This window comes from Mesoplodon densirostris, chromosome 17 (assembly GCF_025265405.1).
Source record: "Mesoplodon densirostris isolate mMesDen1 chromosome 17, mMesDen1 primary haplotype, whole genome shotgun sequence".
NCBI classification, from domain to species: Eukaryota; Metazoa; Chordata; class Mammalia; order Artiodactyla; family Ziphiidae; genus Mesoplodon; species Mesoplodon densirostris.
Genome location: NC_082677.1, coordinates 29,146,432 through 29,164,537, shown reverse-complemented (window position 1 = coordinate 29,164,537; position 18,106 = coordinate 29,146,432). Strand labels below are relative to the sequence as shown.

Here is an 18,106-nt window from a genome sequence, read left to right as displayed (position 1 = left end):
AGTTATACAAGATGAATAAGATCCAGAGAGCTGCTGTACAACACGGTGCCTATTGTTAACAGTACTGTGTTGTGTGCTTAACATGAGATCTGCCCTCTCAACAGAATTTTAAACATTTGTCTTCAGCCCTTCAGGCTGCTATAACAAAATTACATAGACAATATGACTTAAACAACAAACATTTATTTCTCACAGTTCTGGAGGCTGGGAAGTCAAGACAAGGCACCAGCAGATTCTGTGTATAATGAGAGTCTGCTTTCTAGTTCATAGATGCTGTCTTCTTACTATGTTCTTATATGGTAGAAGGGGTAAGGGAGCTCTCTGGGGTCTCTTTTATAAGGGTATTAATCCCATTCATGAGGCCTCCAACCTCATGACCTAATCATCTCCCAAAAGCCCTACCATCACCTTAGAAATTATTATCTCAACATATGAATTTTGAGGAAAAACAAACATTCATATAGCAGTGTTCTTAATGACAATAAAATTTTAAATCTACCCAGGTATTTAAAATTTGACATAACTCTTTTTCCTGCAAATTTCTAGATATTTGAAACAACATTATTTGGAACAATTATATTGTTTTGTTAATTTAACCATTCCATACATAAACTTAATAATATGTAGTAATGTTAAAATATTAATCTTGTGGTATAATTATATATCCACCAGTCATAAAAACAAGAGTGCTTTATTTTCACTTTGTTTGAAAACATATATATGTGTATATATATACATATATATGTGATCCTTTTTATTATACATCAGAAATTATATTACTATAATGATATAACTTTTTTAGTCATTGATATTGGGCATATCATAAGACTGAAGGGAGGGTTTCCCTGGTGGTGCAGTGGTTGGGAGTCCACCTGCCGATGCAGGGGACATAGGTTTGTGCCCCAGTCCAGGAGGATCTCACATGCCGTGGAGTGGCTGGGCCCATGAGCCATGGCCACTGAGCCTGCATGTCTGGAACCTGTGCTCCACAATGGGAAAGGCCACATCAGTGAGAGGCCTGCATACCGCAAAAAAAAAAAAGAAAAAAAAAAGAAAAAAAAGACTGAAGAGAAAATTATTACAAAAATTATTTCTATTTGAAATATGCAAAATAACTTTAATTTTTCTCATTTTACTCAAAAATGAAAACTCAGTTTAGGTAAACAAATTTTAAAATCTGCTTAAATTTGTAATATTGAACAAAAACATTCTAAGTAACATGATAATTATATGGTATTTTAATGTTTTGAATACAATAATGCCTCCTATTTTAAGTATTTACAGCAATAAATGTTTACCTTATATCTTTTATATTCACATATATGATGTTATACTTTCATAAGGCTATAAACTTTATTATTCTAGAAATAATTTTTATTTTGAGTAAGTTTATTCATAGTAAATAAAAATTACACCAATGAATAATTCAAAGGAAACATCTTAATGGAGCTATTAAGAAATAATATTTGAAATTGAATTTTTCACATGAATATATTATAGTAGAAATGCTTTAATATTTCATATCACAAGATTCCTATGAAATTTTGAAACTTGGAAAATCTTCTGAATTACAGATTCTGTGTTGCCATATTTGTAATCAAACTTTTTAAATTGATGCTATTAAGATATGTCAGCTTGACACAGTCTTTAAGCTAGTATCATATATGTAAATATAAACTTTGAACTATTGACAAAATTATTCCATTGACCTACATAAAGCTATCAGCCCTGAAATGTTTTTGTATACCCCCAAAATACATCAAGGAACATAAAGTAGGGATTGGTAAAGAAGGCATTGTTTCCATCAGTTAATTATCTCACATTTGAGAGTGTATTTTTCTTTGACTTCCATTACTTTATCAGATTTCTCTTGTTCCTTTGTTACTCTTGCTAGGAGCTTCTTTTGGATGAACTATTATCTAAACGCTTAAAAACATTTACCATTCCTCATGCAGGATTGTTCCACTTCATATATTATCCCTCTGGAAGATATCACACATTTTCAGTGTTTTAATTACTATATCTATAAGATTGAAACCCTCACTTATACCCTCATACATGGCTATTACCATGAGCTGAAGTTTCCTATCTCTTGCAGGACACTTCTATTTGACTATTTTATTCTCAAGTCAAAAGCACATGAAATCTAAGTTAAAATTTTCATCCCAAGCCTACATCTCCGTCTCTTTTAATATTCTGCTAACAGCTGTGCAAAATCTCCCTAAGGGTATCGTAGGATCTTGAAACATCATAGAGTTAAATCCTCCACTGCTTTTAATTTCTTCTTTAAGCAGTCAACAAATTCTTTCATTTTTTTTCTTTTTAATGCTTCTTGAACAGTTCTCATGCCACTAATTAAACTAAGAATTTTAATATACTATTTTACTTTAAAAAAACATTAATAACTATCTAATGTTCATATAATAAAGCTAAATTTATGAAGTATAATTTGAACCTAATAGGATAATGATAGGTAATTTTCTCCCTCAGAGAGTAGGTGAGAACCCCAAATCTGTGGTGAACACTTTTTATGAAAGTGACTGTTCAACATAGTCCAAAATCTAAATCATTGATAAGGAAAACATTCAGTTATAAGAGATGTAGATATTGAAAAGTGAAAGTTTAATTTTCATCAATATATAAATTTTAGTTATTATGTGTATGAAGCACATTTTATTTATTGTTTAGTTTATTCCAAATATAATTTTATTAAGAATGAGTTATATGCCAAACACTATTCTAAGTACTGGTGATACTATAGAACTGTGAAAACATAAAATCATGTCCTCATACAGATTACATATTTCAAATTTATAGAAATCAGGCACATTTTTAAAAACTCATAAAGACACACATTTAATTCACTTTCAAGCTTCTATAATATGAGGACGTTTTTAAGTTCTAGTTAATATTTACAATAAGAAAATACCAGGACCAGTAGTCAATACACACGTAACCACATGCACATGCATACGTGTATGTATGTTTTTACGTGTGTGTGTGTATTTACTTCTTTATATGGTTAAAATTTTATGTCATTTAAGCTTATATTATTTTAATTTTATAATTTTACATTTTGATGTGAGTGAATTTCTATAGCAATGAAATTGTTTCCTAAATTATACACATTTATGTATTACAATCATCCTGAAAGTTTGTTCTTTTATAAAGCTGAATAATACTGAGATAATGTTTTCAGTTTACTTCCTTATGTGAATGATGAAGGTTTACACAGAAAAAAATTTGCTTTTTAAGGGCAAAGAATATACAAATACCTGTATATCATTGATTATAAAAGAGGTAGGCCAAGAGGTTCTACTTAACTTGGTGGACTTCAGAGGATTAAAACTATTGGGAAAGTAATTGTTCTAATGATAGTGGATCATTGCTTTCTTCTAATTGTTGAATAAAATACATGAGAAGAATACTGGTAAGTAAAACTTTTTCAAATTCAGAATATAGAACTATAAAATATGTAAAATGAATTTTAAGATAATCATGTCAGATACAAACACATTATAATAAAAAAATTATATATCCCAATGACAGAAATTGTAATTTAATTTCCCTAACATCCATGTGCACAATACTTTTCACTATAAATGCTCACATCAAAACTAAATAATAGAATGCTAAAGATAAATAGTACATGTGCATGTGTGAATATTTTACTAGAGCCTCAATTTTGCATTAGACCAATTGCATTTAAAAAATAAAAGCAACATATTATTTTATAATCCCTTAATTTATGATAGCCATAGCCTAGTCAATTTTAGATAGTACTAAATAAAAAATAATGAAACACATTTCTAATAATCTATAATAAAGAAGGGAGAAGAGAGTTCTCATCTCACTGTTTATTGGTCAAACTTGTAAATTGATTCTGAACAATAATCACCTTCACAAGAAATAAACTAAAAATATATTTTGTAATAGATTTTGTAGAAGAATGTTCTTTTTATTTTTAAAAAAGTCAATTCTTTTACAGCAGTTTTAGGTTCACAGCCAACTTGGGAAGAAGGTACAGAAATTTACCATACATGCATAGCCTCCCTCACTATCAACATCCCCCACTAGAGTGGTACCTTTGTTAAAATTGATGGACCTACACTGACACATCATAATCACCCACAATCCATAGTTTACACTAGGGCTCCCTCTTGGTGTTATACACTCTGTGGCTTTGGACAAATGTATAATGACATGTATCTATCATTTTAGTATCATATAGTGTGTTTTTCTGCCCGAAGAATTCTCTGTGCTCTGCCTATTTATTCCTCCCTTCCCCACAACCCTTGTCAACCACTGATCACAGTTTTGCCTTTTCCAGAATGTCATATAGTTGGAAGCATACACTATGCAATCTTTTCAGATTGGCTCCTTTCACTTAGTAGAATGTATTTAGGTTTTCTCACTTGTTTTCAAGGCTTAAGAGCTTATTTCTTTTTAGTGCTGAATAATATTCCAATGTCTAGATGTATCATAGTTTATTCATCCATCCACCTACTGAAGGGCATCTTGGTTACTTCCAAGTTTTGGTAATTATGAATAAAGATGCTATAAACATCTACATGTAGGTTTTTGTGTGAACACAAGTTTTCAATTCCTTTGGGTAAATGCCAAGGCGCTCAATGCCTGGATAATATGGTAGGAAGATGTTTTGTTTTGTAAGAAATTGCCAAATGTTTTCCAAAGTGCCTGTGCCATTTTGTATCCCTACAAACGTTGAATGAGAATTTCTGTTGCTCTACATCCTTATCAGAATTTGGTATTGTCAGTGTTCTGAATTTTACCCATTCTAATAGTTGTGTAGTAGTATCTTATTGTTTTAATTTGCATTTCCCTGGTGACATATGATGGGGAGAACCTTTTCATATGCTATTTGCCAACTGCATGTCTTCTTTGGAGAGGAGTCTGTTAAGGTCTCTGGTCCATTCTTTTAATTTGTTTAATTTAGACAAACAGTGGAAACTAAATGCCTTTAAATGATTATAAGATAATACTTAAAGTGAGAATAAATTAAAATGTTGGCCATTGAGAATTCAGACACCACCTAAAGAGTAGATGGGAGCACAAAGAGAAGATAACATTTGACACAAAAAAAATACTTTTAATATCTTGGGAATGAAGTAAAGTTTCTAAAATGTCATTTAAGATTGTTAAAGTAATGAGTGCATATTTTCTTATGTGTTGAACAGTTTGATGCAGATTTATTACCCTAGCTTCTGGGAGTACTCTCAGCAGATAAACTTCAGCAGCTATCTACCCGTTCAGTGTTTGCCTTGGTTGAAAAGCATTATCTGATCCAAGGTGCATCCTTCCAGGGTGACTCATATCTATTGAATTTGTATCCATGTGGGACTGGACTCTGAGCGTGCTTGATCAATGGTTACTTTTTGGTTCCTGAATGTATAACTGGGATAGAGGTACTGGTAGTTGATGTCACACCCCCATTGGGTCTTTGGTTTATCTGGTAAGGGCTACCATACTGAGGTAAGCCAAATAGAAGCCTCTTAAAATGTCCCTCTCATGAAAGCCAAGGTGGTAAAGCAAAAATCAATATCACTTTCTTGAGAGGGGTGTGATGCACAAATGAGGATCATCCTTAAATATATGAAGAATGCAAAACTAGTGGTCCTTGTCATATATTAATTTAATTCATCAGTAAATGAAGGACTATTGTCTCAGATACTGGGAGAGTTGTTAAAAAATCCTTTAGCCATCAGTCTCTGTAGGTTTTGCCTAAATTCTAAGAGTGGGCCTCCTGTAGAAGATAATATAAAACATTTGTGGATAAGAAAATGCTGAGAACAGGGGTGTGCGTGCGTGTGTGTGTGTGTGTGTGTATGTTGTGTATTCATATATATATATATATATATATATATATATATATATATATATATGATATCCTTAATCTAGTGTTCAAGGTACAAATTTATCCAAGTATATAAATATTTCTTTATTTTAATAAAAATTGCATGGTACATATTAATGAAGTACAACTGTTTTAATAAATACGAACTCAAGCCAATGTGTCTGAAAGGCAGGTGTATTATTTTACCACCTGCCAATGACAGTGAAAAGAGTGGAAAATATATTGGAAAAATATGTTTAAACATGTTAAAACCTAAAATAACATCACTGTTGCTATTACCTTGTACCTGGTAAACCAGGAAATCATAAGCAGGATGGTAACAAATACAGGCATACCTGGTTTAATTACTCTTTGCAGATATTGAGGGTTTTTTTTTTTTTTTTACGAATTGAATGTTTATGGCAACCCTGCAAGAGCAAATCTGTGGGTGCCATTTTTGCAATAGCATCTGCTCACTTTGTGTGTCTGTGTCATATTTTGGTAATTCTCACAATATTTCAAACTTTCTTCATTATTATTATATTTGCTATGGTGATTTGTGAACAGTGATCTTTGATGTTACTACTGTAACTTGGTGAAGGCTTAGGATTTTTCGACAATAAGAATTTTTAAATTGTTATGTACTTTTTTAGACATAATGCTATTGTACACTTAATAGACTGTAGTATAGTGTATACATAATGTTTACATGCACTGGGAAGCCAAAAAAAATTTGTTTGACTCTATTATGATATTCACTTTGTTGGGATGGTCTGGAACTGAACCTGTAGTATCTTTGAGGTATGTCTGTGTCATATGTGATTAGATAATTGGCACATGAAGGATGTACCATATTTATAAACTGACAAATATGAGAGACTGTGATAGATCCCATTTGTGGCACATCAAATAAAACAAATCCAGACTTAGATAAGGAAAAACTTTAGTCAAAAGGATCATTGTCATAAAGGGAGATGAGGAGGCCATTGCAGTAGGGTGAATGCCCTAACCATAAGATCTGCAGATGTCTCAAAGGGCAGGTAGAAAAGGGCTTTTCTTTTATTGGGACAAGCAAACAAGGCTAGAAAGAACCAGGTGTGGTGGAATAGCTGGTGTTATTGGACAGTTGATCAGGAAATATCTTTTCCTGAGATCAGCTGACTTCAGGAAGGCCTTTAAGTGGAAGCTGTTATATCTTCTGTTGCTCAAGGATAGGCCAAAATTCTGGGGCGTGGGGAGGAAAGAAGCTTAATGACAGTTCTAAGTCAGATATTTTGTCCAGATTGGTGTGTAGGTACAAACAGTTCAGCTAATTATTTATGAGGTAAAGGATGCTGTGGTTTGGGGAGCATTTTAGCCAAAGTCACCTAGTTTCCTGGTCCTTTACTGGCAAACAAACTCAAGTTTGAAAATACACACACACACACACACACACAAATATATACACATTTTGTGTCTTAAAAAAAGGGAGAATTGGTTTTGGAAATATAATGATCTCAGCTGTGATTGAACCAAATCTTAGGATTCCTTTAAAAATTCACGAAGAAAAATTAAAGCCATATGCATAAGCTTAGTTGAGAGTCAACAGTGTCATCATCCGTGTAATCCTATGCATCAACTTCTTCAGACAGATGAGAGATCATGTATTTTTCCTTTCTCTCTCTCTCTCTTTCTCTCTCTCTCTCTCAACTAGCCATTTCTATAATATACAGAGGTGTCCTATGTTATAGCAAACTCTTTCCTATACTTCACTAACAAGCCACTCATGATTCTTGTTTGATTTTATTAATGTGAACTGCCTTAGTTTTTAACCAACCATGATAAACTATTCATTTCCTTACTTCTGCTTGAACAGTTACTTTTTTTTTTTTTTTTTTTTTTTTTTTTTTTTTTTTTGTGGTACGCGGGCCTCTCACTGTTGTGGCCTCTCCCATTGCGGAGCACAGGCTCCAGATGCTCAGGCTCAGCGGCCATGGTTCAGGGGTTTAGCCGCTCTGTGGCATGTGGGATCATCCCAGACCGGGGCACGAACCCACGTCCCCTGCATTGGCAGGCGGACTCTCAACCACTGCGCCACCAGGGAAGCCCGATCAGTTATGTTTCAACAGTAATAACAACAACACACATTTAATACTTACTATAGGTGCCAAATGCTATTCTAAGCTATTTACATATATTAACTCATTAAATCTTCACAAAAACTCTGTGAAGCATTTACTTTCATCTATATTTTACCGATGAAGAAGCTAAGCTGCACAATTCATGGAAGGTCACTCAGTAATTGTTGAAACTCAAATTTTAAAATATGTAGATTGCACCAGAAGTTTTACCTATAACAACTACACTACTGAGCGCAAGTAAATTTTATCTATTAAAGAATAGATCAACACAGCACATGACAGTTTATCTTACTTAAAAACCTTATGAAAACATAAATATGCTTTAAACATACCTTATTTCATACATGTCCTCAGTTTTCCTCTGCCTTCATTTCTAAGTCAAACATACATATCAAATATTCCATATAAAAGTAGTTAATTATTTTCTCCATAATGGTTACATAGATTGACATGGATCTGGTATATTCCACATGCCACTAATTTATCAATTCTATTATTATTTCACTTCAATTTTGTCTTAAAATACAGTAAAAATCATTAACGTCTTTTATTAAATGTCTCTGGATCAATTTCTGGGGCACACCCTTTCCTAGAAAATTATTTAGTGCCAAAAGCAGCACCCCAGATAGTGAAGAATTTAGGACCTGGGATCTCTCTTAGTGTGCAGACATTATGAGATGGAAATGGCTGATGTCAAAATGACAAGAAATTTACCAAACACTTTGAAAGTCAATGAAATGAAACATATGTCCCCAAACAAATATATCCTCTGAGATTATTTCTGATCATTTGAAAGTATGACATATGTATTTTGAACCTCAGCTGTGAGCTAATAAAAAATATATTTGAAAGACCCTTCTAAAATAGAAGTTACATAAAGACAGGAAAATCAAGGACATTGTAACTTTAATTAATATATTTAAATCATAAGTTAGAACCTTAAAACCTGAAAATTGAACACTGTTCAATTTTTCTCTGACTTGCTTTGAAAAAAAATTAAAATATCCGGATTTGGAAAATAATTGCCCTGTGTTCTAACTCATTTAGTTCTGTTGTGTTCAAATAACACACTTTAAATTATTTAAATCTTCTTAAATTTATTGAGACTCTTTTATTGCCCAATAGTTGGTCTACCATGGTGAATTAACCAAGTTCACTTGAAAAGAATGTATATATTTTGTTCTTGTTGGATGTAGTGTTCTATAAATGCCAACTAAGTAAAAATGTATATATATTCTCCCTGTTATGAACTAAATGTTTTTGCCCCCCATCCCATTAATATGTTGAAGTGTTAAGCCCTAACATCATGATATTTGGAGATGGGGTTTTGGAGGATATAATCAGAGTTAGATTAAGTCATGAGAGTGACCTTTGTGATTGGACCAGTACCCTTATGAGAACTGGAAGACGGATTGCTCTTTCCTTGCAATCTGGGTATATGGCTATCTGCAAGCCAGCAAAAGGGCCTCACCAGACCCAGCCATGAAGCACTCACGTCTCAAATTTCTATTCTCCACAACTGTGAGAAAAATGTTTCTGTTATTTAAACCACCAACTCTGTAGTATTTTCTTATGTCAGCACAATCTAATATATTAGCCATCAAATAAATGTATATGCACTCTATCATGAAATAATGTAATCAACAGAATTAAAATAGATTAGGAGTTGAGATGATTACATGTGAGTATATACTTATATTTATTTGTATAGTTATATCTATACCCCTTTTATTCAATAGATGATTTATAATTCACAATTATATAAATTACTTAGATAATTATATAATATACAGCATTCTTAATATATTCAGCAAATATCTACAATATCATCAATACAGATTAGTATAATTTATTTTTGTTTCTATGAAACATAAACTGACAATACTTTTTTATCTTTATGTGATGTATCAATTTCAATCAAATTACATTGAAATTAGTAATATTTTCCATCTGATTTCTTACCATAAGAATATCATTGCCAGAAAAAAAAAAAAAGGTTGTATAGATATTCTAAAACAAATCTAAGACAGAAATCTAAGATTCACACACACTACTGTAACATTTTGGGGCGAGTTACCCAAAACCCATTTATCAATTTTCTAACCTTCAAAATGAAAAGCAAGTATAATTTTACCTATTTCCTAGTGTATTAAGAAAGGATTAAAGGTAGATAATAAATATTTGTGATAATAATCAATTTACTTCTATCATTTCTCTAACTGTTCCTTTCCTCTCTTTAGCTCAGTATTCAATGTTGCAGAGGTAAGCTTTCATATAGCAATAATGCAATAGAAGAAAAAATAACTTTACTAAAATCGATTATTGAAACAAACTATAATCATACATGAAACGACATCTTGAGCATTTGCATTTTACACTCATAATGCCTTCCGCCTAGCTTCTCAGCTAGTCTTGATAAATTATAGAATGAGAAGAGTTATGCTGATTTCTCAATGGAAGATAATGGGAAACAGTAATCCCCACTACTCAGACAATGTATTCAGAATGACACTGGAGCCGTGGAGTAATTCAGGTTTCAGGATGTGTCTAGGTTTGTAGAGTGAAAGGAACTTAATGGAAAAGGGAAATAATGGAAAATGTTCTGTACCCAGAGAAGATCATGTAATTTGGGAGAGGGAGATGGTAAGCATCCCAAAGGAGTCTTATGATTATGACAAGGACCCCTTACATATAGTTTTGTTTCTTGTGCACTGCAACTATTTAGAAGGCCCCTTTAACACCCCAGACTGAATTCTAGGTAAGTACTAAATAAAGATATAAATAAGATGAAGGAGAAATTATAGGTGATAGTATCAAAGGAAAGTACTTTTCTGTGAGTTTGAATAATTGATGGTGATGGGGCATTAAAGGGCATGAGCAGGAAATATAAATGGTGGTTAAATAGTGATATACCTAAAATCAAGCTTATACAGGGATTTCCATTGCTGTTAATAACATGTCCTCAGGGATGACCAGGGAAGCGAGCAAATGAGGTAGAGTGGGTGACAACACTATTTAATAAAACAATGAGGTGAAGGAGAAAAGGAAAGGAGAGAAGGAATAGGAAAAAGAGAAGGAAGAGACAAAGAAGGAGAAGAAGAAAAGCTAGGGATTTTGAAAAATCATTTGGATATTAAAAATTGGCAAGAATTATGAAGAAGTACTCATGGAGAATTATAATGAAGCAGGGATAAAATTATTGATCAATAAGGAAAAATTACCCAGTTTTCATTTGATGAATCTTTAGGAAGTCTTTGGTATGTTGTAATAAATTGGATACTCCTTATTACTCCAAATTATTTGATGACTTCCCAGCAAGGAGAACGTATAATTGCCATTTGCCATGTGACTTCCACTGTCTCTCTCAGTAGGATAAAAAATCTTCCTAACCCATAGAAGTCAAGTTGAGCTATGTAACTAACTTTGGCTAATGGGATGTGAATAATAGTGGTTAGAGCTCCAAAGCGATAGGTTATTTCTAGTGTTGTGTCTTTCCCTTTAAGTGAGACAATAACATATTTCAGATAAGAGTTATCATTTCAATGTCAATTTAGAATAAAAACTAGGAATGTAAAGACAAATAAATCTTAGAAAATATATATTTCAAAACTCAAGTTAACATAAAAATTTATGGTGATTATTTTTCCCTAAGGGAACAAAGAAAAGATGTATATTCTTACCACTTTTATTTTGTTGAAGGACTTAGTGAATTATATAAAAGATAAATAGCACTAGAATTGTAAAGAAAGACATTGAACTATTTTATTCACATGCAACAAAATTGTATTCATAGATCATCCAGTGGAATCAAGAAACATACTACAAAAACTAAATTTAACAAATCCATGAGCTACAAGCTCAATATTGGAAAATTAATTATGTTTTTATATACTAGAAAGAAAGTACTATAAAATGACTCTCGGAGATATTGACAAGGTAAGAATGAAGCATACTTTCTGGGGGTAATGGTACTATTGTATGGCATAATTCACATGATGGTAGCATAGGTAGATGCCTTTGACAAAATTTGTTGATATTTTACACTTAATATGGTCTCATTTTACTGTAAAATATACCTAAATTATTTTTAAAAGGAGTTTTAAAAAAATCAGTGAAGAGTAAAATAAAATTATGTTAAATAAAGTGACTATTTATTATACTAAACATAGAAAATAGATTAGATATTAATGATCACATTTACAGCACCAAAGAAGAAAATAAAATATTTTGATTCAAATTTAACAACAATATCCAAGAATTTGATAATGATAATTTAGAAAATTTTCTAATCAAACTGAAAGAAGATTTGAGTGAATCAAAATATATACCATGCTCATGTTTGGTACAAATGCACACACCTCCCAAAGACCACCCCATTTGTCCAATAGCATTTATTTTAGAACTTGACAAAAAGTACAAAAACTCATCTGCCTGGAAAAGTAAATATGTAAGTATAAACCACAAGAAAATTCTGAAAAAAGAATAATACTGAGGGATATCTGGATTTTAAAAGACAATATTAAACTGTTACAAATAGTTGAAAACATTTCTAACATAATAGTTTATGGGGTGACATGATTAGAAATTATTGGGTTTTTAATTCAATTTTACAATATAATTATACAATAGGGTTATCATGTATTGATAATATGGTTTACATTTTACCATGTTTTACATTATATCCTCAGAGCTTATTTATCTTATAGCTGAAACTTTGTACCCTTTTACTAACATTTTCCTATTTTTCTCACCACCCTACCAGACCCTGGCAACCCATTTTCTACTTTCTGTGTGTATGAGTTTCACTTTTGAAAACCATTTTTTAATTGAAGTATAGTTAATTTACAAAGTTGTGTTAGTGTCAGATGTACAACAAAGTAATTCAGTTATACACACACACCTACATATATATATATATATATATATATATATATATATATACACACACATATATATAGATTCTTTTTCAGATTCTTTTCCATTATAGATTATTCCAAGATATTGAATATAGTTCCATGTGCTATTCAGCAGGTCATTGCTCATTGCTGTTTATCTAGTTAATATGCAGCAGTGTGTTTATGTTACTCCCAGATTCCTAACTTATCTCTGCCCCACCCCACCCCGTATCCCCTTGATATTCATAAGTTTATTTTCTATGTCTGTGGTTCTATTTCTGTTTTGTAAATAAGTTCATTTGTATCTTTTTTTTTAGATTCTACATGTAAGTGATATAATATGATATTTTCCTTTCTCTGTCTGACTTACTTCACTTAATGCCATAATCTCTAGGTCCATCTATGTTGCTGCAAATAGCATTATTTCATCCTTTTTTATGTCTGAGTAATATTCCATTGTGTGTATATATCACATCTTTATCCATTTTTCTGTTGATGGACACTTAGGTTGCTTTCATGTCGTGGCTTTTACAAATAGTGCCTCTATGAACATTGGAGTGCATTTATCTTTTCAAAGTAGAGTTTTCTTCAGATATATGCCCTGGAGTGGAATTGCAGGATCATATGGTAACTCTAATTTTAGTTCCTTTTTTTTTTTTTTTAGAAATTAACTGAACATACTTTTATTGAGCACCTACTATGTACACCAGACACTGATTTAGGTGCTGGTGCTACAGATACAGCAGAAGACAAAATAGACAAAAATCCCAGCCCTTGCAGAGCTCCTGGAGCTTACATTCCAGTGAAATCAAGACAAGAAAACTAATCCATGGAGAAAATGACAAAGTTATGAGCCAAAGAACAATTCTTCTGAGGAGTAACAAAAGGGATTCCCTATTGTTTAAGTCAGAAAGAAACAATGAAGTCCCTTTGGGGTCACCCAAAAAGATAGGGCCCTGCTGAGCTCCCTGACCCAGCCTAGGAAAGCAATGGCTTACTGTCTACCCTTTACCACAGTTTTAGGGTAGAGGTCAATGTACAGAGCTCCTCAGGGGGTCCACTAGGCCATTTAAAAGTCTATCCCAAAACCAATGGCATTTCCAACGAGAGGAAAGCAATGGTTGTGCAAATTTGTTTCAATCAAGACAACAGTCTCTCAAATATGAAATTCAATGAAGACAAACAAAACCTGCAGGTAATAAAAAAACAAAAAGAACCACGAAACTAAAATTGTTTACAGCATAATAGTTTAAGATATTAAAATGAGAATGTAGAAAAGATTATTGCCTAGAAAAGTATTTAATCCTTAGCCCAAAAGTAATAAAATAGAAACATACTATAAACTAGCTTGGCAGTTTTAAATGCAGGCAGGTAATTCTGATTTTAAAAGTTCTGTTTTTCTAAGGTAAGACAAACTTGAAAGTATTTGGTCAAACTTGGTTTTATGAAATGGTTTAATGTACAAAGTTTTCTAGGAGTCTCTGGACCTTCACAAAACAGAAGTGGGCTCGTTGGGTTTAAGAGACTGTGAATGAAAGAAACAGACTGAAAACCAAAATGGAAACAAGCAAACTACACAGCGAGATGCACTGAGAGAAAAATAAGCTACAATAAAACCTCATTAATTAAAAATGCATTAGGGACAAGTTGAGTTTGATTAGGTGAAAAATGTTCATAAATTTGCAAGAAAAATATTTAAGTTATCCATTAAATACATATGTATATATATCAGAGATAAAGAGTAAATTGAATGCATCTAAATAAAGGTGTGGCCTCACAAAGATCCTCACGGAACGTATTTTAATATAATTGAAAAGAGTGATTAGTAACTAGCATATCAAGTGGTAAAAGGGTGCTTTTTAAGGAGCGTTAAAGTTGTTTAAGTAGTTCAGACCCAACAGGCTTCCTCACGTACTATTAATTTGCTTCAGCAAACCCTTCAGCTTCACTCATTATCTTCAATTCCAGGAGGAACTAATGAGGTTTTACTGTAAAAGTAGAAAAACAAACATTTCAAATGATAAGATTCCAGCATCACCTATACCAAAAAATTAGTAATGAAACTTCAGTTTGGAAAGCTACTACTGTACAATGTAGCAAGGACCAAATGTTCACCCAGCCAGAAGGAGAACCAGGTAAAGAGCAGGAAATCCTCACAGTGGATTATACCAGTGGTTCCTTTACTCATTAGAAATACAACTGCAATCTTACAATCAAACAGCAGAACCAAGGCTTATTAGGAGGCACTAAATTTTAAGCTTCTCAGCAGGGAGAAAGAAGAGGATCTTTGAACGCAGTCACAGTGGGGAGCTGTGGAAAATGAGTTAGGTTTCAACATGACACATTAGCAGAAAGATGCATCTGCACTTCAGGTTTCTGAATGACATGATTACAGTCAAAATCAAGCAAAGAAAGACCAAAACAACCAATACATGAAACCTGAGCTTCCACATTCCCCTTTCAGGTGAGACAATGAGGCAGACCATCACTATCCAGGAAAATATGGCTCTCGCTACAGTTAGATCTCAATGTGTCTCCCAAGTGGAGGGCTTGTCAAATAAGTTATTCTAAACCACGTATATTTAACTTTGGAATGATGGAGACACACAGATACACATAAACATCAAAAGAATCACTCTGTTCCACATCTGGGTCCAAACCTGTCCAGGCTTGGTGGAATATTAAGTGGCCGGGGCCTGATTAAACAAGGAGGATGCAGGAGGTCAGGTGGTGCTAAATAAATCATTAGGAGACAACCAAGAAATGACTGTGCAAGGGACAGGAATTGGTCACAGACAATAAGAACAGTTAAAATAGAATTATCCCAACAAGGAAGACAAGTAAAAAACAATCTTTAGAAAGAATCAAGTCACTGAAATTTGATTTCTTGCTAGTTGTTGCCATTTGTTCAGATGAGGTCTTGAAGGTTTTCCATTTTTTCTCTCCACCCAGTTCAAGAACACATGCACTAGAAATCTGTGATAAGAATTCAGCAAAGTCCTTCCCCTCCTGTTCTTCATCATGCCAATGTGAGCACACTTATAGCTTCCTGTGCAAAGTACTTGACATCCACGTCTTCATCCTGGCCTAGCTTCTGTAGTACTGGCTTAACCTCCTCCTGCAAAGCATCAGTATCTAGAATTGGTCCAATTTTCTGTAGTGATTTGGCCACATTGAATCGGACATTTGCTACTTGGTCTCTTGCCATTTTCAATACAACAGGCAGCAACTGCTTAGTGGTTATTTCCTGACCACAGGCTTCAGATAGCGCATTAATGCAGAATAGAGTGGTCATCCTGTGCAGGTAATTAGGATCATCTGCCATTACTAACACTTTGGGAACGATGCTGTTTTGGGCCCACTCTTTACCAAACTTCTGAACTAGTTTCATGAGGTTGCTGGTGGCAGCTTCACGGATGGCGTACACATGGTCCCCAAGCCAGGCCATACATAAAGAATTCAGCTTCTCATCAAAGAATTCCACACCCAGCTGGCCTGCCAGCAGTGGCATATACTCAATGATGGTCAGCCGGACCCTCCATTTGGCATCTTCAGCCAGCTCCAGTATGGCAGGAAGGAGTGATTGAGAGAGCTGCCATATTCCAATCACTTCATTTACACAATCCAAATTGGAGATGATGTTCAGATGAACTTCAGGACACTCATCCTTTAACTGAGCTAAAAAAAGAGGTAGAAGATGTTCAATGGTATTCCCTTTGCCCAAAATCGTAGACAATCCCATAATTACAGAAGCTAGAGCCGATTTGACATGTTGATTTGTATCAGATACTAATTCCTTTATATAGGGCAGAATTTGATTCATAATTATGGTCTCTCTACCTTCCATGGGCAAGTTCTCACAAAGTTCTCTTACTTTGTGGGCAGCAGCTGCCCGGACTTCAGCTTCACAGTCTTTGAGTAGGTTCTGAAAGGCAGGGATGAGGTCGTTTAGGGTGATTTTGGGACCCACAGCTTTCTGGAGCTCTGAAAATTTGTCAGCTACCATATAGCAAACTCGCCAAGATTTATCTTCTGCTGCTTGTCCAAGTGTAGACATCACCAAAGCCTCAAGGTCATCCTCAGAAAGTAACTGAGCAATACTGACACAAGCTTCCACAGCTAGGAGGCGCACTGAATCCTGTTCATCGGAAGCTAGATTAGTGAACAATGGAACAATTTCACTTTTCACACTGTCTAATTCCAAAACTTTTGCAAATTCACCCAATTTGGAAGCAGCAGCACGTCGTACCATTGGTGTGTCATCTGAGCACAAGGAACGGAAGTGCTGTCTCATTTCTGCTTTGACAGCATCTGAAGCCCTGGGATAGCAAACGCTGAACAAACCACATGCAGATGTGCAAGAGGTAAACCAATCCCTACTCGCTAGGCGTTTCACCAGAGGGACAAAGTGAGCCTCCAGAGCCACAGGAGTGTGCTCCTGGGAGATCTGCCTCAGGGACTCCACAGCCTTGTCTTGAACCACAGTCTTCCACGGTCGCCAGACTTTCCAGAGGAGGCAACAAACAGTGGGCAAAGTCAGGACCTCCCACCAGGCCAGTGAAATTTCCCAGCTGCTCAGCAAGAGCTAACAGTACCTCATCTTCATCATAAATTGTATCTGTAAGGAAAGGCAGCAGTTCAGTTCGTGTCCTTTCTACTCCAAGTGCTAGAGCAATTGTTGATAATTTCTTAATACTATTGAGACGGAGCTGCACGTCCTCATTGCGCAGCTTGTCGATTAATACCGCGATGGGGTAGAGCGAATCGTCTCCATCTCCGCCCGCTGCCCCCTGGCCAGTGCCGGGCCCCACTGCGCCCTAATTTTAGTTTCTTAAGGAACCTCCATATTGTTTTCCACAGTGGCTGCACCCACCAACAGTGTAGGAGGATTCCTGACATTTTTATTTGTTTGTTTGTTATCCATATAAGTCATACCATGCAGTATTTGTCTCTCTCTATTTGGCTTATTTCACTTAGCATAATGTCTTCAGGTCCCATCCATGTTGTCACAAATGTCAGGATTTCCTTCTTGTTTGTGGCTGAATAACATTCCGTTGCATGTATACACTACATATCTTTATCTATCCATCCATTGATGGGCTCTTAGGTTATTTCCATTATCTCGGCTATTGTGAAGAAAGAGATTTATTCAAATGTTTGCAAAGTGCGGTAGGCTGAATAATGCTCTACCAAAGATGACTACGTTCTAATTACTGGAACTTGTGAATGTTAACTTA

At 34.2% G+C, this 18,106-nt stretch overlaps 1 protein-coding gene across 1 annotated transcript; it reads right to left on the bottom strand.

Annotated features, from left to right (window-relative positions):
* Nucleotides 1–14,930: 14,930 nt before the first annotated feature.
* On the bottom strand, nt 14,931–17,438 carry LOC132477367 (serine/threonine-protein phosphatase 2A 65 kDa regulatory subunit A beta isoform-like). Its single transcript, XM_060079711.1, has one exon. The coding sequence runs from the start codon at nt 17,161–17,163 to the stop codon at nt 15,889–15,891; it is 1,275 nt and encodes a 424-aa protein (XP_059935694.1). The 5' UTR covers nt 17,164–17,438; the 3' UTR covers nt 14,931–15,888.
* Nucleotides 17,439–18,106: the final 668 nt, after the last annotated feature.

What these genes read in the sequence shown, in the direction of transcription:
- LOC132477367 (XM_060079711.1), bottom strand. Translation starts at nt 17,163, where the DNA reads ATGAGACAGCACTTCCGTTCCTTGTGCTCAGATGACACACCAATGGTA.